This window comes from Oncorhynchus tshawytscha, linkage group LG16 (genome assembly GCF_018296145.1).
Source record: "Oncorhynchus tshawytscha isolate Ot180627B linkage group LG16, Otsh_v2.0, whole genome shotgun sequence".
Taxonomy (NCBI): Eukaryota; Metazoa; Chordata; class Actinopteri; order Salmoniformes; family Salmonidae; genus Oncorhynchus; species Oncorhynchus tshawytscha.
Window position 1 is genome coordinate 11209147 of NC_056444.1, and position 24049 is coordinate 11233195.

The window sequence follows — 24049 nt, forward strand, 5'->3', positions numbered from 1 at the left end:
GATGGCACTGTGATAGACTGCATCCAATTTGCTGAGTAGAGTGTTTGAGGCTATTTTGTAAATGACATCACCGAAGTCAAGGATCAGTAGGATAGTCAGTTTTACGAGGGTATGTTTGGCATGATGAGTGAAGGATGCTTTGTTGCGAAATAGGAAGCCAATTCTAGATTTAATTTTGGATTGGAGACACTTAATATGAGTCTGTCCACATATTCTAAGTCAGAACCGCCCAGGGTAGTGAGGCTAGACGGGCGGGCAGGTGCGGGCAGAAATCTGTTGAAGAGCATGCATTTAGTTGTACTTGCATTTAAGAGCAGTTGGAAGCCACGGAAGGAGAGTTGTATGGCATTGAAGCTCGTCTGGAGGTTTGTTAACACAGTGTCCAAAGAAGGGCCAGAAGTATACAGAATGGAGTCGTCTCCGTAGAGGTGGATCAGAGAATCACCAGCAGCAAGACTGACATCATTGACATATACAGAGAAAAGAGTCGGCCAGAGAATTGAACCCTGTGGTACCCCATAGAGGCTGCCAGAGGTCCGGACAGCAGGCCCTCCGATTTGACACACTGAACTCTGCCCCGACAGTCATTTGAGAAACCAAGGCTGTTGAGTCTGCCGATAAGAATGCAGTGATTGACAGAGTCGCATGCCTTGGCCAGGTCGTTGAAGATGGCTGGACAGTATTGTCTTTTATTGATGGCGGTTATGATATCGTTTAGGACCTTGAGTGTGGCTGAGGTGCACCCATGAACAGCTCGGAAACCTGATTGCATAGCGGAGAAGGTACGGTGGGATTCGAAATGGTCGGTTTGTTAACTTGGCTTTCGAAGACCTTAGAAAGGCAGGGTAGAATAGATATAGGTCTGTCACAGTTTGGGTCTAGAGTGTCTTCCCCTTTGAAGAAGGGGATGACCAAGGCAGCTTTCCAATCTTTGGGGATCTCAGACGATATGAAAGAGAGGTTGAACAGGCTAGTAATCGGGGTTTCAACAATTGCAGCGGATAATTTTAGAAAGAGAGGGTCCAGATTGTCTAGCCCAGCTGATTTGTCTGTGTCCAGATTATGCAGCTCTTTCAGAACATCGGCTATCTGGATTTGGGTGAAGGAGAAATGGGGGAGACTTGGGCAAGTTGCTGTGGGGGGTGCAGAGCTGTTGACCAGGGTAGGGTAGCCAGGTGGAAAGCATGGTCAGCCATAGAAAAATTGTAATTCTCGATTATCGTAGATTTATCGGTGGTGACAGTATTTCCTAGCCTCAGTGCAGTGGACAGCTGGGAGGAGGTGCTCTTATTCTCCATGGACTTTACAGTGTCCCAGAACTTTTTGGAGTTTGTGCTACAGGATGATTAGGATTATGGAGAGAAGAGTTTACAAGGGAGCTCTTTGAGAGACTTCACTTTGATCTTCAAGCATAGATTTAATGCAGTCTACATTTCGACACATTCGTGGTCGTGGATACAATTTTATCCATCGGGGATGGCGGTGACAGCACGTCTAGCAGTGGCTAGAGAGTCGTTTTGCGACTATCAATGTCATTCCAATCTGAAATAGAATCGTACATATCGAAGTTCAGTCAATAGCAAGGCAGTAGCCGCCTGCAGCACCGAGGTGGACAGTGGACACCGGGGTAACGGGACCGTACCAGAGAACTACACCTCACCAAAGCCATATAATAGGTTCTAATTTGCTGTCTCTTGGATGCCTGGCTCCTCGTTATAAACTGACAACCTCGGACAGTGACAAGTGCTGGCGGGAATGCATGGATGTTGCTGTAGAAGTTGCATGTAGAGCTGGTAAGGTAAGTCAAGTGTGACGTCCATCAATTCCACGTGGCCCTAAAACCAAGTATTTGTGGTAACCTACTCTAGTTGTAAATGTACATATGTAATTACAGTGAGTATTGTAATTGTAAGTATTGTAACACATTGTTACATATGACTCATAGCTGTGATACCTCTTGTAAAAAATGGGGACCAGTAAAGCTTGTTACATAGATTACAATCTTCAAAATAGGCCTATTAAAAAATATTGATACCTTAGAAACCAGGATTACCTCCTAATAACACACATGGAAAGCCCATGGATCAATGGCACAGACAGTCTTTCCTGATCCCCAGTCATGAATATTGGTGGCCTTGTGTTTTATCCTCCAGGGGTGTGCTATGTCACTTGGTCCCGCCCCCTCCAGGTAGTGCAGGAGGCGGTGGAACACGAGAAGAACGTGAGTACCAAGAGCACACCAATCTACCTGGTAAAGGAGGCCGACCAGTAGGTGGAGGACCTTATCTCCACCCTCAGGGACAAGTTCCTCTCGCACAGGTACGCAATGGTATCTTCCAAAGGTATCTCCTCAACACAGGAGTGGTTACATTTTAGCCCCCAGCTATCCCCTGCCCTATGCCACAGGTGTCAGTCATTCCACAGAGGGCCAACTGTCTGCAGGTTTTCACTCCTCCCTTGTACTTGCCTGATTAATTAAGGTCACTAATTAGTAAGGAACTCCTCCCACTTGGTTGTCTAGGGCTTAATTGAAAGGAAAAAACTAAAACCTGCAGACATTATGCCAGTGTTTCCCAACTCTGGCCTGTGTACCCCAAGGGGTTCATGTTTTGGTTAGGGCAAAAACCAAAACGTGCACCAGCTGGGGTCCCATGGATAGAGCATGGGAAACCCTGCACTAGACCTTCCATATAATGAGGTTGACACCTCTGCGCTAGGCCCTCTGTGTTTACATGTCTAAAAGAGCTCTTTAGGAATCTCATCATGACACTGCTGAGTGTTAGGGAATAGTGCATGCAAGGCACTCATACACTGTATGTTGTGAACTTGTGACAGGTTCATTGGAGAGGAGTCGTCTACAGCCGGGGAGAAATGCATCCTCACAGACAGCCCCTCCTGGTTCATTGGAGAGGAGTCGTCTACAGGGAGAAATGCATCCTCACAGACAGCCCCTCCTGGTTCATTGGAGAGGAGTCGTCTACAGGGAGAAATGCATCCTCACAGACAGCCCCTCCTGGTTCATTGGAGAGGAGTCGTCTACAGGGAGAAATGCATCCTCACAGACAGCCCCTCCTGGTTCATAGACCATATCGATGGCACCTGTAACTTTGTTCACAGGTACAATGACAAGTTTCCAACAGCAATATCTACAACAGCCATTTCGTCAGATTAGGGATTTGGAACTATACATGTTGAAATAAAGATGATACTACAACACATCTAATAAAGCAAGTAGTTATACTCTGTCATTGATGGAATAGTATCACCAAATATTTAGGCTATTGATGATGTACTTGATTTTTCTCAGTTTCTACATGGTTGCAGTTAGCATTGGTTTCGCTCTGAAGAAAGACTTAAGCATGAGAAGTATGGGGGAACAGAATATACCAAGTTAAAAAAACATTATAATTAAAAGGTTATCCATTTGTATTCTAATGTAGTTTGGAGGGATCTACCATTGCTTCGATGGAATGTTTTACACAGCAACAAAAGGCCAGGGGGGCATTTTGCATTGGTGTAAGGATCAACGTTTCAAAGGAAAAAAGGTAAGTCCACTTCTTACCGCTTTATGTGATGCACCCACATTTTCATAGTGGATTGTAATGCCATATGTTAAACCAGGGGTTAGCAAGCCTGTTATTGTAATGCCATATGTTAAACCAGGGGTTAGCAAGCCTGTTATTGTAATGCCATATGTTAAACCAGGGGTTAGCAAGCCTGTTATTGTAATGCCATATGTTAAACCAGGGGTTAGCAAGCCTGTTATTGTAATGCCATATGTTAAACCAGGGGTTAGCAAGCCTGTTATTGTAATGCCATATGTTAAACCAGGGGTTAGCAAGCCTGTTATTGTAATGCCATATGTTAAACCAGGGGTTAGCAAGCCTGTTATTGTAATGCCATATGTTAAACCAGGGGTTATTGTAATGCCAAGTTAAACCTGTTATTGTAATGCCATATGTTAAACCAGGGGTTAGCAAGCCTGTTATTGTAATGCCATATGTTAAACCAGGGGTTAGCAAGCCTGTTATTGTAATGCCATATGTTAAACCAGGGGTTAGCAAGCCTGTTATTGTAATGCCATATGTTAAACCAGGGGTTAGCAAGCCTGTTATTGTAATGCCATATGTTAAACCAGGGGTTAGCAAGCCTGTTATTGTAATGCCATATGTTAAACCAGGGGTTAGCAAGTCTGTTATTGTAATGCCATATGTTAAACCAGGGGTTAGCAAGCCTGTTATTGTAATGCCATATGTTAAACCAGGGGTTAGCAAGCCTGTTATTGTAATGCCATATGTTAAACCAGGGGTTAGCAAGCCTGTTATTGTAATGCCATATGTTAAACCAGGGGTTAGCAAGCCTGTTATTGTAATGCCATATGTTAAACCAGGGGTTAGCAAGCCTGTTATTGTAATGCCATATGTTAAACCAGGGGTTAGCAAGCCTGTTATTGTAATGCCATATGTTAAACCAGGGGTTAGCAAGCCTGTTATTGTAATGCCATATGTTAAACCAGGGGTTAGCCTGTTATTGTAATGCCATGTTAAACCAGGGGTTAGTTATTGTAATGCCAAAACCAGGGGTGCCCTGTTATTGTAATGTTAAACCAGGGGTTAGCAAGCCTGTTATTGTAATGCCATATGTTAAACCAGGGGTTAGCAAGCCTGTTATTGTAATGCCATATGTTAAACCAGGGGTTAGCAAGCCTGTTATTGTAATGCCATATGTTAAACCAGGGGTTAGCAAGCCTGTTATTGTAATGCCATAAACCAGGGGTGTTAAACCAGGGGGGGTTAGCAAGCCTGTTATTGTAATGCCATATGTTAAACCAGGGGTTAGCAAGCCTGTTATTGTAATGCCATATGTTAAACCAGGGGTTAGCAAGCCTGTTATTGTAATGCCATATGTTAAACCAGGGGTTAGCAAGCCTGTTATTGTAATGCCATATGTTAAACCAGGGGTTAGCAAGCCTGTTATTGTAATGCCATATGTTAAACCAGGGGTTAGCAAGCCTGTTATTGTAATGCCATATGTTAAACCAGGGGTTAGCAAGCCTGTAATGCCATATGTTAAACCAGGGGTTAGCAAGCCTGCCAGGGGTTATGTTAAATTGTAATGCCATATGTTAAACCAGGGGTTAGCAAGCCTGTTATTGTAATGCCATATGTTAAACCAGGGGTTAGCAAGCCTGTTATTGTAATGCCATATGTTAAACCAGGGGTTAAACCAGGGGTTAGCAAGCCTGTTATTGTAATGCCATATGTTAAACCAGGGGTTAGCAAGCCTGTTATTGTAATGCCATATGTTAAACCAGGGGTTAGCAAGCCTGTTATTGTAATGCCATATGTTAAACCAGGGGTTAGCAAGCCTGTTATTGTAATGCCATATGTTAAACCAGGGGTTAGTTAAACCAGGGGTTAGCAAGCCTGTTATTGTAATGCCATATGTTAAACCAGGGGTTAGCAAGCCTGTTATTGTAATGCCATATGTTAAACCAGGGGTTAGCAAGCCTGTTATTGTAATGCCATATGTTAAACCAGGGGTTAGCAAGCCTGTTATTGTAATGCCATATGTTAAACCAGGGGTTAGCAAGCAAGCCTGTTATTGTAATGCCATATGTTAAACCAGGGGTTAGCAAGCCTGTTATTGTAATGCCATATGTTAAACCAGGGGTTAGCAAGTCTGTTATTGTAATGCCATATGTTAAACCAGGGGTTTGTAATGCCAAGGGGTTAGCCTGTTATTGTAATGCCATATGTTAAACCAGGGGTTAGCAAGCCTGTTATTGTAATGCCATATGTTAAACCAGGGGTTAGCAAGCCTGTTATTGTAATGCCATATGTTAAACCAGGGGTTAGCAAGCCTGTTATTGTAATGCCATATGTTAAACCAGGGGTTAGCAAGCCTGTTATTGTAATGCCATATGTTAAACCAGGGGTTAGCAAGCCTGTTATTGTAATGCCATATGTTAAACCAGGGGTTAGCCTGTTATTGTAAGCCCAGGGGTTAGCAAGTGTTAACCAGGGGTTAGCAAGCCTGTTATTGTAATGCCATATGTTAAACCAGGGGTTAGCAAGCCTGTTATTGTAATGCCATATGTTAAACCAGGGGTTAGCAAGCCTGTTATTGTAATGCCATATGTTAAACCAGGGGTTAGCAAGCCTGTTATTGTAATGCCATATGTTAAACCAGGGGTTAGCAAGCCTGTTATTGTAATGCCATATGTTAAACCAGGGGTTAGCAAGCCTGTTAAGCCTGTTAAACCAGTAATGCCATATGTTAAACCAGGGGTTAGCAAGCCTGTTATTGTAATGCCATATGTTAAACCAGGGGTTAGCAAGCCTGTTATTGTAATGCCATATGTTAAACCAGGGGTTAGCAAGCCTGTTATTGTAATGCCATATGTTAAACCAGGGGTTAGCAAGCCTGTTATTGTAATGCCATATGTTAAACCAGGGGTTAGCAAGCCTGTTATTGTAATGCCTGTTATTGTAATGCCATATGTTAAACCAGGGGTTAGCAAGCCTGTTATTGTAATGCCATATGTTAAACCAGGGGTTAGCAAGCCTGTTATTGTAATGCCATATGTTAAACCAGGGGTTGTTATTGTAATGCCATATGTTAAACCAGGGGTTAGCAGCCTGTTATTGTAATGCCATATGTTAAACCAGGGGTTAGCAAGCCTGTTATTGTAATGCCATATGTTAAACCAGGGGTTAGCAAGCCTGTTATTGTAATGCCATATGTTAAACCAGGGGTTAGCAAGCCTGTTATTGTAATGCCATATGTTAAACCAGGGGTTAGCAAGCCTGTTATTGTAATGCCATATGTTAAACCAGGGGTTGTAATGCCATATGTTAAACCAGGGGTTAGCAAGCCTGTTATTGTAATGCCATATGTTAAACCAGGGGTTAGTAATGCCAAGTTAAACCTTAGTTATTGTAATGCCATATGTTAAACCAGGGGTTAGCAAGCCTGTTATTGTAATGCCATATGTTAAACCAGGGGTTAGCAAGCCTGTTATTGTAATGCCATATGTTAAACCAGGGGTTAGCAAGCCTGTTATTGTAATGCCATATGTTAAACCAGGGGTTAAGCAAGCCTGTTATTGTAATGCCATATGTTAAACCAGGGGTTAGCAAGCCTGTTATTGTAATGCCATATGTTAAACCAGGCCATATGTTAAACCAGGGGTTAGCAAGCCTGTTATTGTAATGCCATATGTTAAACCAGGGGTTAGCAAGCCTGTTATTGTAATGCCATATGTTAAACCAGGGGTTAGCAAGCCTGTTATTGTAATGCCATATGTTAAACCAGGGGTTAGCAAGCCTGTTATTGTAATGCCATATGTTAAACCAGGGGTTAGCAAGCCTGTTATTGTAATGCCATATGTTAAACCAGGGGTTAGCAAGCCTGTTAGCAAGCCTGTTATTGTAATGCCATATGTTAAACCAGGGGTTAGCAAGCCTGTTATTGTAATGCCATATGTTAAACCAGGGGTTAGCAAGCCTGTTATTGTAATGCCATATGTTAAACCAGGGGTTAGCAAGCCTGTTATTGTAATGCCATATGTTAAACCAGGGGTTAGCAAGCCTGTTATTGTAATGCCATATGTTAAACCAGGGGTTAGCAAGCCTGTTAAACCAGGGGTTGTAAATGCCATATGTTAAACCAGGGGTTAGCAAGCCTGTTATTGTAATGCCATATGTTAAACCAGGGGTTATGTTAAACCAAGCCTGTTATTGTAATGCCATATGTTAAACCAGGGGTTAGCAAGCCTGTTATTGTAATGCCATATGTTAAACCAGGGGTTAGCAAGCCTGTTATTGTAATGCCATATGTTAAACCAGGGGTTAGCAAGCCTGTTATTGTAATGCCATATGTTAAACCAGGGGTTAGCAAGCCTGTTATTGTAATGCCATATGTTAAACCAGGGGTTAGTGTTATTGTAATGCCATAGCCAGGGGTTATTGTAATGCCATATGTTAAACCAGGGGCCTGTTATTGTAATGCCAAGCCCTGTTATTGTAATGCCATATGTTAAACCAGGGGTTAGCAAGCCTGTTATTGTAATGCCATATGTTAAACCAGGGGTTAGCAAGCCTGTTATTGTAATGCCATATGTTAAACCAGGGGTTAGCAAGCCTGTTATTGTAATGCCATATGTTAAACCAGGGGTTAGCAAGCCTGTTATTGTAATGCCATATGTTAAACCAGGGGTTAGCAAGCCTGTTATTGTAATGCCATATGTTAAACCAGGGGTTAGCAAGCCTGTTATTGTAATGCCATATGTTAAACCAGGGGTTAGCAAGCCTGTTATTGTAATGCCATATGTTAAACCAGGGGTTAGCAAGCCTGTTATTGTAATGCCATATGTTAAACCAGGGGTTAGCAAGCCTGTTATTGTAATGCCATATGTTAAACCAGGGGTTAGCAAGCCTGTTATTGTAATGCCAAAACCAGGGGTTAGCCTGTTATTGTAATGCCATATGTTAAACCAGGGGTTAGCAAGCCTGTTATTGTAATGCCATGCCATATGTTAAACCAGGGGTTAGCAAGCCTGTTATTGTAATGCCATATGTTAAACCAGGGGTTAGCAAGCCTGTTATTGTAATGCCATATGTTAAACCAGGGGTTAGCAAGCCTGTTATTGTAATGCCATATGTTAAACCAGGGGTTAGCAAGCCTGTTATTGTAATGCCATATGTTAAACCAGGGGTTAGCAAGCCTGTTATTGTAATGCCATATGTTAAACCAGGGGTTAGCAAGCCTGTTATTGTAATGCCATATGTTAAACCAGGGGTTAGCAAGCCTGTTATTGTAATGCCATATGTTAAACCAGGGGTTAAGCAAGCCTGTTAAACCAGGGGTTGTAATGCCATATGTTAAACCAGGGGTTAGCAAGCCTGTTATTGTAATGCCATATGTTAAACCAGGGGTTAGCAAGCCTGTTATTGTAATGCCATATGTTAAACCAGGGGTTAGGCAAGCCTGTTATTGTAATGCCATATGTTAAACCAGGGGTTAGCAAGCCTGTTATTGTAATGCCATATGTTAAACCAGGGGTTGGCAAGCCTGTTATTGTAATGCCATATGTTAAACCAGGGGTTAGCAAGCCTGTTATTGTAATGCCATATGTTAAACCAGGGGTTAGCAAGCCTGTTATTGTAATGCCATATGTTAAACCAGGGGTTAGCAAGCCTGTTATTGTAATGCCATATGTTAAACCAGGGGTTAGCAAGCCTGTTATTGTAATGCCATATGTTAAACCAGGGGTTAGCAAGCCTGTTATTGTAATGCCATATGTTAAACCAGGGGTTAGCAAGCCTGTTATTGTAATGCCATATGTTAAACCAGGGGTTAGCAAGCCTGTTATTGTAATGCCATATGTTAAACCAGGGGTTAGCAAGCCTGTTATTGTAATGCCATATGTTAAACCAGGGGTTAGCAAGCCTGTTATTGTAATGCCATATGTTAAACCAGGGGTTAGTTAGCAAGCCTGTTATTGTAATGCCATATGTTAAACCAGGGGTTAGCAAGCCTGTTATTGTAATGCCATATGTTAAACCAGGGGTTAGCAAGCCTGTTATTGTAATGCCATATGTTAAACCAGGGGTTAGCAAGCCTGTTATTGTAATGCCATATGTTAAACCAGGGGTTAGCAAGCCTGTTATTGTAATGCCATATGTTAAACCAGGGTTAGCAAGCCTGTTATTGTAATGCCATATGTTAAACCAGGGGTTAGCAAGCCTGTTATTGTAATGCCATATGTTAAACCAGGGGTTAGCAAGCCTGTTATTGTAATGCCATATGTTAAACCAGGGGTTGGCAAGCCTGTTATTGTAATGCCATATGTTAAACCAGGGGTTAGTTAGCAAGCCTGTTATTGTAATGCCATATGTTAAACCAGGGGTTAGCAAGCCTGTTATTGTAATGTCATATGTTAAACCAGGGGTTAGCAAGCCTGTTATTGTAATGCCATATGTTAAACCAGGGGTTAGCAAGCCTGTTATTGTAATGCCATATGTTAAACCAGGGGTTAGCAAGCCTGTTATTGGAATGCCATATGTTAAACCAATTACATGGACATGGGGGGGGGGCAGGGCCTCCCGGGTGGCGCAGTGGTTAATGGCGCTGTACTGCTGTGCCACCAGAGACTCTGGGTTCGCGCCCAGGCTCTGTCGTAACCGGCCGCGACCAGGAGGTCTGTGGGGCGACGCACAATTGTCCTAGCGTCGTCCGGTTTAGGGAGGGTTTGGCCGGTAGGGAAATCCTTGTCTCATTGCGCACCAGCGACTCCAGTGGCGGGCCGGGCGCAGTGCGCGCTAACCAAGGTTGCCAGGTGCACTGTGTTTCCTCCGACACATTGGTGCGGATGGCTTCCGGGTTGGATGGCGCTGTGTTAAGAAGCAATGCAGCTTGGTTGGGTTGTGTATCGGAGGACGCATGACTTTCAACCTTCGTCTCTCCCGAGCCCGTACGGGAGTTGTAGCGATGAGACAAGATGGTAGCTATTAAACAATTGGATACCATGAAATTGGGGAGAAAAAGTGGTAATAAAATAAAAAACATGGACAAGGGGGACCTGACCCTAGATCAGTACTTACTCTGAGACAACGCTTGATACACACGGCTCTAGGCTACTCCTTGTGTTCCAGGGTGAGGATAATCGGCAGCTCAACCCTGGCCAACCCTGGCTCAACCCTGGCTCAACCCTGGCCAACCCCAACCCTGTGACTGATAGCCACGGGGGCGGCTGAGGCCTACTACCAGTATGGGCTGCACTGCTGGGACATCGCCGCCGCTACTGTTGTCATCCGAGAGGCCGGGGGAGTTGTAGAACCCCCACAGGTGGGGGTTCTAGAATAGAATACAATAGATTATTTGACTCCCTGTCAATGATGGGTGATAGGGATCGGTTTTTACAAACAGTTCATGTTTATTTCAATCAGGCTTATAATTTGTACTGTATGTCCCTGTATTCTGGTCTCAAACTGAGCTCTCATCTGAACGGTTGTCCTGGACGAGGCAGCAATGAGATGGGTATATTAGCTAGAGCTTTCACGTGAGCAAATAACTAATGAGGTCCCACAGAATGCAAAGAACTCATGCTGTTATTATGGAAAAGTCCCTAGGGTTTCATTAAATCAGTTCTTATTGGCTTTCACTTTTTTTGTGATAGACATGGTAACTTTTAAAAAGAGAATGTACAATTTGTTTTTTGATAGTATAGTTGCTATCTCTTGAGTGATGACGTATGGACTGTGCCCTTCCAAGCCTTTGTGAGGTTGAGCTTGATATCTGTCTGAAGAAGTGGCTGGCTGCCCGCGTTGTTCATCTCTTCTTCCCCAGGCCTGGGGTGTTGCACAAAAGGACCACTGTTGAGAGACGGAGGGACTGGGCGCGAGGTCGGGATCATGTGGTCAGCTGCCGTTCAGTCTCTGGCAGTCCAGAAGCTCAGCTATCAGCTCCTTCCCTGAAATGTAGGAGAAGACTCTATTCAACCTTTCAACCAGTTCCAAAAGTCTCTGGTAGTGGGCCGCAGTGGTGCCTGAATGGAAATTTGATTTAGATTTGTTTTGTTAGTGGGGAGGCTTTTGGTGGTGAGGTTTAGAACTGATTCATGTGTTTATTTATAGTTTCTTTATAGAATATGTGGTTATAAGTGTGTTTTGATGGATGTGGGAGTTATATAAAATGTGTGCTTATGTTCCAGGGGGTCTTCTCGACCTCATGTCCTGAAGTGGTTGCTGCAGGAACCCACAACATGGCCAGTTACATCGTCCAGCAACTGCTGCCAATCGGCTACGAGTGGGATGACAGTGACCCTGGTTTGCAAAAGTAAAAGTCGACCTCCATCTATCCAGTGGATTCTCCTCCGCCTTTCACCTCAAATCATGAAATACTGCTGCAGAGTATGCAAGCCTGCTCTTTTTTTAAAGGAGATTTAGCTCAAACGTAATGTTCCTCCTTTTACAGTTTTTTTCCAACTGCTTACACACGTTTTCAAAACACTGCACACATCAAATGTAAAATGCCTCACATCTCCTTCAAAGTGCCATAAACACATGTCAGAATGAAGCATTTGCATCAAATGGCAAACACTGCTTTCATAATAGTATATTTTTAGATATACCATATAAACACTGTTGTTGTAAATCTAAAGCTCTTTGGTCTTTCATAGGCTAAAATCTACATTTCAATACAATGTTCTACAGTGAAAGTAATCTGCTGAGAGGGGTAACAAGTACACTGTAAACACCAATGTAATGTAGAAACAGAAAATATTTATTAGGCCAAACATTACTGTTCTATACAGTAGCATACAACAAAACCATAAACATATGTAAACCAAAAGTATATTCTTTAGAATAGAGTAAAGAACACAATTGTGTGTGTGGGGTCCCGGGGGGTCAGTCCAGGAATTGGTGGGGGGGGGCAGTCACCAGTGCTAAGCTACGCTTCATCTCTTCTCCAGCCTGGGTCTGGCCACAATACTTCGTCCACATCACAAGATACGTTTTCTCTTGCCAAACATCGAGGGAAGTATCTCCTAGCATGGCGTATCCAACCTCTCTGTCCCCACATGGAGGGAAGTATCTCCTAGCATGGTGTATCCAACCTCTCTGTCCCCACATGGAGGGAAGTATCTCCTAGCATGGCGTATCCAACCTCTCTGTCCCCACATGGAGGGAAGTATCTCCTAGCATGGCGTATCCAACCTCTCTGTCCCCACATGGAGGGAAGTATCTCCTAGCATGGCGTATCCAACCTCTCTGTCCCCACATGGAGGGAAGTATCTCCTAGCATGGCGTATCCAACCTCTCTGTCCCCACATGGAGGGAAGTATCTCCTAGCATGGTGTATCCAACCTCTCTGTCCCCACATGAAGGGAAGTATCTCCTAGCATGGCGTATCCAACCTCTCTGTCCCCACATGGAGGGAAGTATCTCCTAGCATGGCGTATCCAACCTCTCTGTCCCCACATCGAGGGAAGTATCTCCTAGCATGGTGTATCCAACCTCTCTGTCCCCACATGGAGGGAAGTATCTCCTAGCATGGCGTATCCAACCTCTGTCCCCACATGGAGGGAAGTATCTCCTAGCATGGCGTGTCCAACCTCTCTGTCCCCACATGGAGGGAAGTATCTCCTAGCATGGCGTATCCAACCTCTCTGTCCCCACATGGAGGGAAGTATCTCCTAGCATGGCGTATCCAACCTCTCTGTCCCCACATGGAGGGAAGTATCTCCTAGCATGGCGTATCCAACCTCTCTGTCCCCACATGGAGGGAAGTATCTCCTAGCATGGCGTATCCAACCTCTCTGTCCCCACATGGAGGGAAGTATCTCCTAGCATGGCGTATCCAACCTCTCTGTCCCCACATGGAGGGAAGTATCTCCTAGCATGGCGTATCCAACCTTGGACAGAGGCAACCTCTATGTCCCCACATGGAGGGAAGTATCTCCTAGCATGGCGTATCCAACCCTGGACAGAGGCAACCTCTATGTCCCCACATGGAGGGAAGTATCTCCTAGCATGGTGTATCCAACCTTGGACAGAGGCAACCTCTATGTCCCCACATGGAGGGAAGTATCTCCTAGCATGGCGTATCCAACCTTGGACAGAGGCAACCTCTATGTCCCCACATGGAGGGAAGTATCTCCTAGCATGGCGTATCCAACCTTGGACAGAGGCAACCTCTATGTCCCCACATGGAGGGAAGTATCTCCTAGCATGGTGTATCCAACCTTGGACAGAGGCAACCTCTATGTCCCCACATGCGTCCTCCATTGCCTGGAGAAGCAGCATGCGGGCATAAGTTTGGCGATCACACACTTTCCAGCGCCAGGCTGAGAAGAATTCCTCTATGGGATTTAGAAAAGGTGAATATGGGGGTAGGTACAAAACTACAAATTGTGGATGGTTGGCAAACCAGTTTTGGACCAGAACAGCCCGGTGAAAACTAACATTGTCCCATAAAACCACAAATCTATCAGGCTCCTGATCTGGATCAGGGACAAGCATTGTGTAAATTGCATCCAGAAAAGTGAGCATATGGCCGGTGTTGTACGGACCCAGTGTGGCATTGTGATGGAGGACCCCGTTTTGAGTGATGGCAGCACACATAGTTATATTACCCCCACGCTGTCCAGGGACATTGGTAATTGCCCTCTGTCCTATTACATTTCTTCCGCGGCGCCTGGTTTTGGTGAGGTTGAAGCCAACCTCATCCACATAAATAAATTAATGGTGAATTACATGGGCATCCAGCTCCAATAATCTCTGTAACAGACAAAAGGATATACAGGTGAGTAAATATGGTATGTCTGAAGTACTGGAAGTAGTGTTGCATACATACCTCTACAAAGTCATGTCGCATATTCTTGACTGTCAGAGTTTCTCTCAAATGGCACCTTGTAAAGTTGTTTCATCGTCACTCGGTGCCGTTGGAGGATGCGTTGTATGGTCGACAGGCTTACAGCATTGATGTTGTTAAATATGGTGTCATTATTCAAGATATGCTCTCTTATCTCTCCAATCCTTATTGCATTGTTGGCCAAAACCATATTGATAATGGCAGTCTCTTGTTCATCTGTAAACAAGCGTCCTCGTCCTCCATGATGTCTTTGCCTTTCCACTCTGTACAGAATTCAAACACAGTATGTGTTCAGCATAGGAACTATAAACAATGTACAAAAAAATGTAGTACAGCATGATAACCAACCTCATTCGTTCAATGCAGTGCAGTAAATGGATGGCTTAAAGTTAAATGTTTATGCAATACTATGCAGTCATACGTATTTTACAGTACATTACTGTAATGCTAAAATTGTCATTAGATAGTTGCATACCTGTTCATTTCTGAAGGTTTGAATTATGGATGCCACTGTAAATCGACTCAAGTTGGGCTGGACTCTCAGTCCAGCCTCTCTCATGGTCAAACAGTGGTTGATCACATGATCAACAAGTGTTGCCCTAATCTCATCAGAGATGGCTCTCCTTCCTTCTCTTCTTTGCCCTCGTCCTCTTCTTCCTCTCCCTCCTACTCCTCTTGCTCTCTGTCCATTGTTGGTATCCATTGTTCAAAACAGGTAATGTGACCTTTGACCTATTTATAGGCCTATACTACAGTAAAGCAGTGATTGGTTAGTGATCAGTTAAGCTATTTGTGTTTGCGCACGTGAGGAGTGTGTGTGACCTGGTGAATAAGTGTAGCATTTTGATTGGTTGTGTTTGGAAAAGGAAAGCAAGTCACTTCCTGTTAGATTTTTTTGTTTTAGGTAGAGAATTGTGTGTAGTGTTTTGAAAAAAAGTGTTTAATGCAATTGACAACTGAGTCAAAGGCTGAGAAATAGCTTATGGTTTTGGATATTTGGTGTGTAGTTTTGCACTTTGAGTGAGAGGTTTCAAAAATCGTGTGACATGAAAAGATTTTGTGTGTAAGCAGTTGGAAAAAAACTGTAATATGGAAATCTTTTTACAGTTTATTGTAAGTATGCAATAATATACATGGCCAGATAATCATTTGTGACTACATTGACAGTAGTAATCACATAGACACTCCTTATCTCTTACAGTTGAAACACTGACTGAAGTTTGTCACCTTTAACTTGTTTTTTAAAACTTTTCTAAATAATGGATCCTCATACCAACAAAGGAAAATTGAATGTAGATGTGTTTTCAATGACGTAATGAAAATAGTTGGACTAGGTTTGTATGGTGCTAGAAGTTTGGTTTGTATTGATGGTTGTGGATGCTAAGACTTAAATCACTGCCAAAAATTATTTTCAGCACTGTTATTCACTATATTATATGAAAGAAATAAAACAATCCCAGTAAAATCTTATTTTCTTGTTGTTCTTGCCAGCTGTATCCCCCTGTTGTTGTTGGACTATACCTTTTCATTTGTTAGTGGTTTTTCCAGAAGTATTTTATGGCTATACAGGTAACAGCCAAAATAAAGGAACCAGAACTATAAAGTGTGTTAATAGGCCGTTGTGCCAGATTCTACAAGTATCTGAAACTCTATTGGAGGGACCTACCAGGTACAACCATAAATCTGTAACCATGGGCACCCTCTTAGATATCATCCTGACCAACTTGCCCTCTAAATACACTTGCTATCTTCAACCAGGATCTCAGCGATCACTCCCTCATTGCCTGTGTCCGTAATGGGTCAGCAGTCAAAAGACCACCCCTCATCACTGTCAAACGCTCTCTAAAACACTTCAGCGAGCAGGCCTTTCTAATCGACCTGGCCCCGGTATCTTGGAAGGATATTGACCTCATCCCGTCAGTATAGGATGCCTGGTTGCGCTTTAAAAGTGCTTTCCTCACCATCTTAAATAAGCATGCCCCATTCAAAAGATGTAGAACTGGTTCACCCCAGACTTAACTGCCTGTCACGCCCTGGTCTTAGTTATCTTTGATTTCTTTATTATTTTGGTTAGGTCAGGATGTGACATGGGGGATTTATGTGTCTTGTCTGGTCTAGGGTTTTTTGTATGTTTATGGGGCTGTTTCCTTTCTTGGTAGTTTGTAGGTCTATGGTTGCCTAGATTGGTTCTCAATTAGAGGCAGCTGTCTATCGTTGTCTCTGATTGGGAACCATATTTAGGCAGCCATATTCTGTGGGTATTTTGTGGATAATTGTCTTCTGCCTTTGTGTCATTGCACTAGATAGGACTGTTTTGGTTTTCACTTTTGTTGTTTTGTATTTTGTAGTGTTCTCATGTATGGTCTTGATTAAACATGTTGAACACTAACCACGCTGCATTTTGGTCCTCATCTCCTTCAGCAGAAAACTGTTACACTGCCCTTGACCAGCACAAAAACATCCTGTGGAATTCAGCATTAGTGTCGACTAGACCCTGCGATATGCAACTTTTCAGGGAAGTCGGGAACCAATACACACTACGTACAACTGGATTATCCTATATAGGCCTGCTGAAAAGATGGTATTCAATAAGTTGATGGTTTATATTTAGGTTAAAGTTTTTAGCTTTGGCATTCTATTAATTTAAAAATCATATTGTTTAATTATTTCATATTTTTCATGTGATAAGGCCACACAGAGGGACTATATGTCTTGTGAAAGATTACACAAACTCTGGTAGTTTACTGGTAAACTTTTCCAGTATATACCTTCTCTTTGCAACCCTATTCAACCAAGCCTTTCATGTTGCCCCACTCAAAGGCCGACAGATGTCGCTGTTGTATACATAATATTCATTGTATCCTATTCTGCTATAAAAGCAACTCGGGCCTGCTGCTGCACTAGTTGGTTTAGTTTGTGTAACAACAAAGCTAATGCGTTATAACAACCTATATCCACACTCTCCCTCAAACAAATCGTTGCACGAACTGTTTTGTAGCCTATGAATATGTCATAGGTTTCTGGTGCTAAGCAGCATTACGTTATGATGATGTATTGCTTGTAGGTGTAGCCTACACACGGCCTACATGTTTTATGTATTTGTGTACAATAAATCAAGGAGCCTACAAAATCATAACCATATTCATATAAGTTATTCATAATATAATCCTCAACTATTTTTACACAATTAGTGTAGGCTTAACAGTTAATTCACGAGAAAATACAATTGCTATGTTACAACCATATATAATATAACATGGTCTATCTCTATGGTTTTAACTATTATATGAGATGTAGCTCATAAACAAATAATAGAACAATAGCGAACTAGCCTACTCGTCCATAACCTGTCCCTGTGCAAGGCCCAAACCTTATTCCCCTTTTCCCGTTAGTCGCGTAAAATCGTCCCAGCTTGGAATCTGCAAGGGTTGGAGTTACCTGACCCAGAGGAGGGATTGGAATGCGGCCGCCACGCCTGCGGCTCTCACAGCTCTCAGGGGAGGAGCAACATAGACTAGGCTACACGCTCACAACCCTGCCCTGCGCCTAACTCCCGCTCCTCATTCGGGACCAGGCATCGTTCCCTAATTCTTGCCTGACTTCTCAATGGTGGAGTCATTTGTCAGTTACAGGGTGGTCTTGTGAAGTTTTCATTGAAGGATGAGAAAAGTATAATCATACGAGAGAGTAAAACATTCATGCTGTACGGGAGCTGGGGCGTGAGCGAAGACTGTTATGTAGGCTTTTCCATAGGAAAGCATAGTCACGCTTTTACGCACTTCCAGGTGTCTTCTCTTACCAAACTAAAAGTGAATAAAGAAACCTGACGCTTGACAAACTGTGCTCACTATCCAAGGCCGGGATTATGAATTTGCAACTTGTTGATTGTTTTTCATAATTGTTTTCTATCTTAAGCGCGGTGCTGGAGTTATTTATTTACTATTAGGCCTATGCGCGATCCATAATCAAGACAACCGTTATCAGCAGGTAGTCTAATGTGGATCAATTGCAATGTTGTTGATTTGCTGTTACAACCACACTTTTTTTCTGCAAGAAATTGTAGGCTGCTCCGCGTGACGAGTGTTATCCTACTGGTCCAGATGTTTGGGATATTGGATGTGGGGTGTTGAAACTAGGATAGAGGACGCTGCCGTGCCTAAACTTTACTCGGCTGTTGGCTATGGTTTATCAAAAGCGCTGTTTTGGACTTGGACTTCTAAAAATAATGTCGGAGACACCAACGGGACAATGCCCTCTCACCTGGACGTTGGAGAGAGCTGGACGGGTGCATTGAGATTCCCTTATGCCAGATAGCAGCGTATCATCATTAAATAGCTTTTCTGTTTATATTTCATAAATCCTAAGGAATGGTTTCCCAGGTGGTGTGCGGACTGGTCTTCAGGCTGCTGCTGCCAGTTTGTCTCGCTGCAGGTAAGTTCAAAGGGTTGCGCAATGCACATTTTATAGCCTGTAAACTGTTGCTAAAAATTGCAGCTGCATTGATATTCAACAACAACAAAAAATAGTAAATATCAAAACGTTTTTGGTTTGTTTATTTGGAATTGACTAGGCCTATCGAATTGTAAAGTTAATCAGTACAGACATAGTAGGCTATGTTTGATAATAGCATAACCACTTACAAAATAATATAATACCTATGATAATTATTATTGTTATTATTATTATTACTGATTTAACACGTTGTCCTTCATCAGATACTGTTATGCAATGTTGCTAAAACTAACAAACCACTTACAAAATAATAACCTACAATTTATGCAAGTCATAAAACAAAATCGTAACTTTGGATTACTCTGACCAATAAAACGTGCCAATACCAAACCGATTTGAAGTAATAAAAGTACATACATTGATGCGGATAAACCTGTGTAATTGTTAAGATTAACGTCATCGTTCAAATTAATTAAATATACTTTTTTTGCATTTTGAAATAACATGTTGGAAGCTGAATAGGGTGTTAAGAAGCCTAACGAAGAGCTAAAAAGCCATTGTAACAGAGATGTTCGAATCACTTCAGAGATAGAAAAGCTCTTATTGTCGTACATAATATGTATATAATATGTCATTTCTGAGCACCTGAGCGTTAAACAGTTTTTTCCAGTTTATTAGAACAGGTTTTATTTGCAGTTTATTAGAACAGGTTTTATGCTCAGACAATGAAAGATTTGTGTTAAAAAATTAAAATATATATTTTTTTTAAGGGATGTTGACTGACAAAGTTAGTTTGGTATAAGTTAGTTTGGTATAAGAATTTGTTCTTAACTGACTTGCCTAGTTAAATTAAGGTTAAAAAAATAAGTCGTTTTTTCAAAATAACTCCTAACTGTTTTTCAAAATATTTTATTTGACTAGGCAAGTCAGTTAAGAACCAATTCTTATTTACAATGACAGCCTAGGAGCAATGAGCAACTGCCTTGTTTAGGGGAAGAACAACAGATTTTTACCTTGTCAGCTCAGGGAGTCGATCTAGCAACTTTTCGGTTACTGATCCAATGCTCTAACCACTAGGCCACCCCTTTGACTGATTAAAACTTGGAAGGTTCTCTTGGCAGCTGTGGATGGGTTGGGTTTAGGGTTCGATGTTACTGTGAATGGTGTGCCCAGTAGTAGCAGGATACCGTTGTCCTGGTCTGTGTTCCACTTCCTACGGTCGCCACTGTCGATATCAGAATCAGAAACTCCCCAATTACACAACACAAAAATTACTCCTGTTCTTGAAGTATGAGGAATCATCTGGCTTTACAAACAAACCACAGGGAGCAAGCAAATGCCTGTTTTCATGCCTCAAATCACTAGTCAAATTCTATGTATGTTTTATAACACAATGTGATGTTAAGGATGTGTGGTGAAAATTCATATATACAAAATAAATCAATTTCTAAGGATCAGATTGGTGAGATATTGGACCATACACCCTTTACTGTAAATGATTGGTCACATTGTTTGGATCAACCTTACCGCACACTGCCTAGGGAATCAGTCTCAGAGTTGTGTTTGATATCATTCAACATACTTATTCAGCATCAACATCTTGTATTTATGTACTAAAGACTGTAATGGTATTCCTCCTTTATATAAGGCTCCTGAGTGGTGCAGCGGTTTAAGGCACTGCATTTCAGTGCTAGAGGTGTCACTACAGACACCCTGCTTCGAATCCAGGCTGTATCACAAACAGCAGTGATTGGGAATCCCATTGGGCGGTGCACAATTGGCCCAGCATTGTCCGGGTTTGGCTGGTGTAGGCCGTCATTGTAAATAATAATTTGTTCTTAACTGACTTGCCAAGTTAAATGAAAGTGTAAAAAAATAAAGACTGTATGGTTGGTTGGTATTCCTCCTTTATAAAGACTATATGGTTGGTTGGTTGGTATTCCTCCTTTATAAAGACTATATGGTTGGTTGGTATTCCTCCTTTATAAAGACTATATGGTTGGTATTCCTCCTTTATAAAACTATATGGTTGGTTGGTATTCCTCCTTTATAAAACTATATGGTTGGTATTCCTCCTTTATAAAGACTATATGGTTGGTTGGTATTCCTCCTTTATAAAGACTATATGGTTGGTTGGTATTCCTCCTTTATAAAGACTATATGGTTGGTATTCCTCCTTTATGAAGACAATATGGTTGGTATTCCTCCTTTATAAAGACTATATGGTTGGTATTCCTCCTTTATAAAGACTATATGTTTGGTTGGTATTCCTCCTTTATAAAGACTATATGGTTGGTTGGTATTCCTCCTTTATAAAGACTATATGGTTGGTTGTTATTCCTCCTTTATAAAGACTATATGGTTGGTTGGTATTCCTCCTTTATAAAGACTATATGGTTGGTTGGTATTCCTCCTTTATAAAACTATATGGTTGGTATTCCTCCTTTATAAAGACTATATGGTTGGTTGGTATTCCTCCTTTATAAAGACTATATGGTTGGTTGGTATTCCTCCTTTATAAAGACTATATGGTTGGTTGGTATTCCTCCTTTATAAAGACTGTATGGTTGGTTTGGTATTCCTCCTTTATAAAGACTATATGGTTGGTTGGTATTCCTCCTTTATAAAGACTATATGGTTGGTTGGTATTCCTCCTTTATAAAGACTATATGGTTGATATTCCTCCTTTCCATGACAGACTGACCAGGTGAATCCAGGTGAAAGCTATGATCCCTTATTGATGTTGCCTGTTAAATCCACTTCAATCAGTGTAGATGAAGGGGAGGAGACAGGCTAACAAAGGATTTTTAAGCCTTGAGACAATTGAGACATGGATTGTGTAGGTGTGTCATTCAGAGGGTGAATGGCACAATATTTAAGTGCCGTTGAACGGGATAAGATAGTAGGTTGCCAGGCGCACCAGTTTGAGTCAAGAACTGCAACTCTGCTGGGTTTTTCACAGTCAACGGTTTTCCATGTGTATCAAGAATGGTCCACCACTCAAAGGACTTCCAGCCAGCTTGACACAACTGTGGGAAGCATTGGAGTCAACATGAGCCAGCATCCCTGTGGAACGCTTTCGACACCTTGTAGAGTCCATGCCCCGACGAATTGAGGCTGTTTTGAGGGCAAAAGGGGGTGCAACTCAATATTAGGAAGGTGTTCTTAATGTTTTATCCAATGAGTGTATACGTTCTACTGTTTATTGAATGGCTAAATGGCTTCACCTCAAAGGAGAATGAGTGTATTGGTTCATGCTATGCCACCAACTCATTCCTTAAACTGTGGTTAGTATGGCAGTGGTGTAGTTCATTTGGCAGTGGTGTAGTCAGTTTAGCAGTGGTGTAATTCATTTGGCAGTGGTGTAGTTCATTTGGCCAGTGGTGTAGTTAATTGGGCAGTGGTGTAGTTAATTTGGCAGTGGTGTAGTCAGTTTGGCAGTGGTGTAGTCAGTTTAGCAGTGGTGTAGTTAATTTGGCAGTGGTGTAGTTAATTTGGCAGTGGTGTAGTTAGTTTGGCAGTCATGTTTCAGCACCTCCCAAACCAGATGAAAGATGTTATATCACTAGTCCTCCCTCTTCCTGAAAGATTATATATCACTAGTCCTTCCTCTTCCTGAAAGATGTTATATCACTAGTCCTCCCTCTTCCTGAAAGATTATATATCACTAGTCCTCCCTCTTCATGCTTGTTTCCCATCCTTTTTCAGTCCTGAGATACAGTGGCCTTTTATTTGACTCTGTGCAGTCTGTTTCATGAGACGCCCACAAGACGAGCAGGCATATAGAGTTTCAGAGTCCCCTGGTAATGTGATTGTCCAGCGACATGTCTATTCCATGACTTGTGGTTTATCTGAAAGACTTGTTTACACAGACCTATCAAATTTGGGCGACCAATGCCAATGCTGATTGAGATCTCTTGTTTTGGAGGAGTTCAGTCGTTTTGAAACTCCCCATGCCCATTACTCTCCATTGGCCAGATGATGAACATGTAGATGTCTATATTTCTGCAAGTGTCACCATGTGTGCTTTAAGTTTTCTGTCACAAATGATGTTGTATCAGTTATTCTCAAAGATGGGCTTTTGTGAAGTTGTGAGACTTCCATGGTAAATTAAATCCTCTTAACTAAATCACACACAAGAGCCCCATTTGGCATGGTGAGAGAAATTCAGCTGCATTGGCATTCACTGAAAGAGGAAATTGGGTCGGAAACCTACAAGAGGTTAACCAAACTATTTAGTTAATTCTGTTGATGTAGAGTATGATTACATTGGATTACTCATTTTGAAGGGTGTTTTTCAAAGTGCAGTTTGAGGAAGAGGGAGAGAGAAACAGAGAGAGAGAGCAGGAGATAGCAGGAGGGCGAGGGAGAGAGAAACAGAGAGAGAGAGCAGGAGATAGCAGGAGGGCGAGGGAGAGAGAAACAGAGAGAGAGAGCAGGAGATAGCAGGAAGGGCGAGGGAGAGAGAAACAGAGAGAGAGAGCAGGAGATAGCAGGAGGGCGAGGGAGAGAGAAACAGAGAGAGAGAGCAGGAGATAGCAGGAGGGCGAGGGAGAGAGAAACAGAGAGAGAGAGCAGGAGATAGCAGGAGGGCGAGGGAGAGAGAAACAGAGAGAGAGAGCAGGAGATAGCAGGAGGGCGAGGGAGAGAGAAACAGAGAGAGAGAGCAGGAGATAGCAGGAGGGCGAGGGAGAGAGAAACAGAGAGAGAGAGCAGGAGATAGCAGGAGGGCGAGGGAGAGAGAAACAGACAGAGAGAGCAGGAGATAGCAGGAGGGCGAGGGAGAGAGCGGATGGGAGCGGGAGAGAGTGGGAGGGAGAAGGACAGAGCTGGAAAGAGAGGAAGAGAGCTGGAGGGGGAGGGAGAGGGAGAGAGGGAGATGGAGAGAGCCGCAGTCTCTCTGTCTTCTGATGAAATAGCTTCTTGAAGGGTAGTTTGGATCATATCTGTCTCACTTGAAATGAGAGCGACTGTATCTGCCTCTCTTAACAAATGATAAGATATTAAACCTGTTAACATTCAGACCAACTAGAGTGATGACTGTTTCTAACTATGAATCTCAACCAGGGAGAGTTACAGTATGTGGAACAAAAGAAGCCATTCTACCTGATGGCTATTTGATGTCCCAGCCTACTGCCCCCCTCAGTGTCCCCTCACAGTGCACTGGTGACCCACAACCATTTATGTTGAGCTTTTACCTAGGCGTTACTTTATTTCT

General features: G+C 42.6%; 2 protein-coding genes across 2 annotated transcripts in view; both read left to right on the top strand.

Annotated features, from left to right (window-relative positions):
• The first annotated feature begins 1966 nt into the window (after positions 1-1966).
• Positions 1967-11845, top strand: LOC121839571 (inositol monophosphatase 1-like). Its single transcript, XM_042298633.1, has 5 exons — positions 1967-1976; positions 2154-2268; positions 2836-3101; positions 10745-10851; positions 11717-11845. Exons 1-5 carry the CDS (start codon positions 1967-1969, stop codon positions 11843-11845), a joined length of 627 nt encoding a protein of 208 aa, XP_042154567.1.
• Positions 11846-17958: 6113 nt separating this feature from the next.
• Positions 17959-24049, top strand: part of LOC112215315 (piezo-type mechanosensitive ion channel component 2) — a 93882-nt gene continuing 87791 nt past the window's right edge. The window contains exon 1 of the mRNA XM_024374243.2: positions 17959-18810. Coding sequence (XP_024230011.2) covers positions 18747-18810 — 64 coding nt within the window. The 5' untranslated portion in view covers positions 17959-18746. The remainder of the gene's footprint in view (positions 18811-24049) is intronic.

Excerpts from the sequence above, each read along its gene's own strand:
- LOC121839571 (XM_042298633.1), top strand. Across the intron at positions 2,269-2,835 it reads CTGGTAAAGGAGGCCGACCA|GTTCATTGGAGAGGAGTCGT; the intron begins GTAGGTGGAGGA and ends AACTTGTGACAG. Across the intron at positions 10,852-11,716 it reads GAGTTGTAGAACCCCCACAG|GGGGTCTTCTCGACCTCATG; the intron begins GTGGGGGTTCTA and ends CTTATGTTCCAG.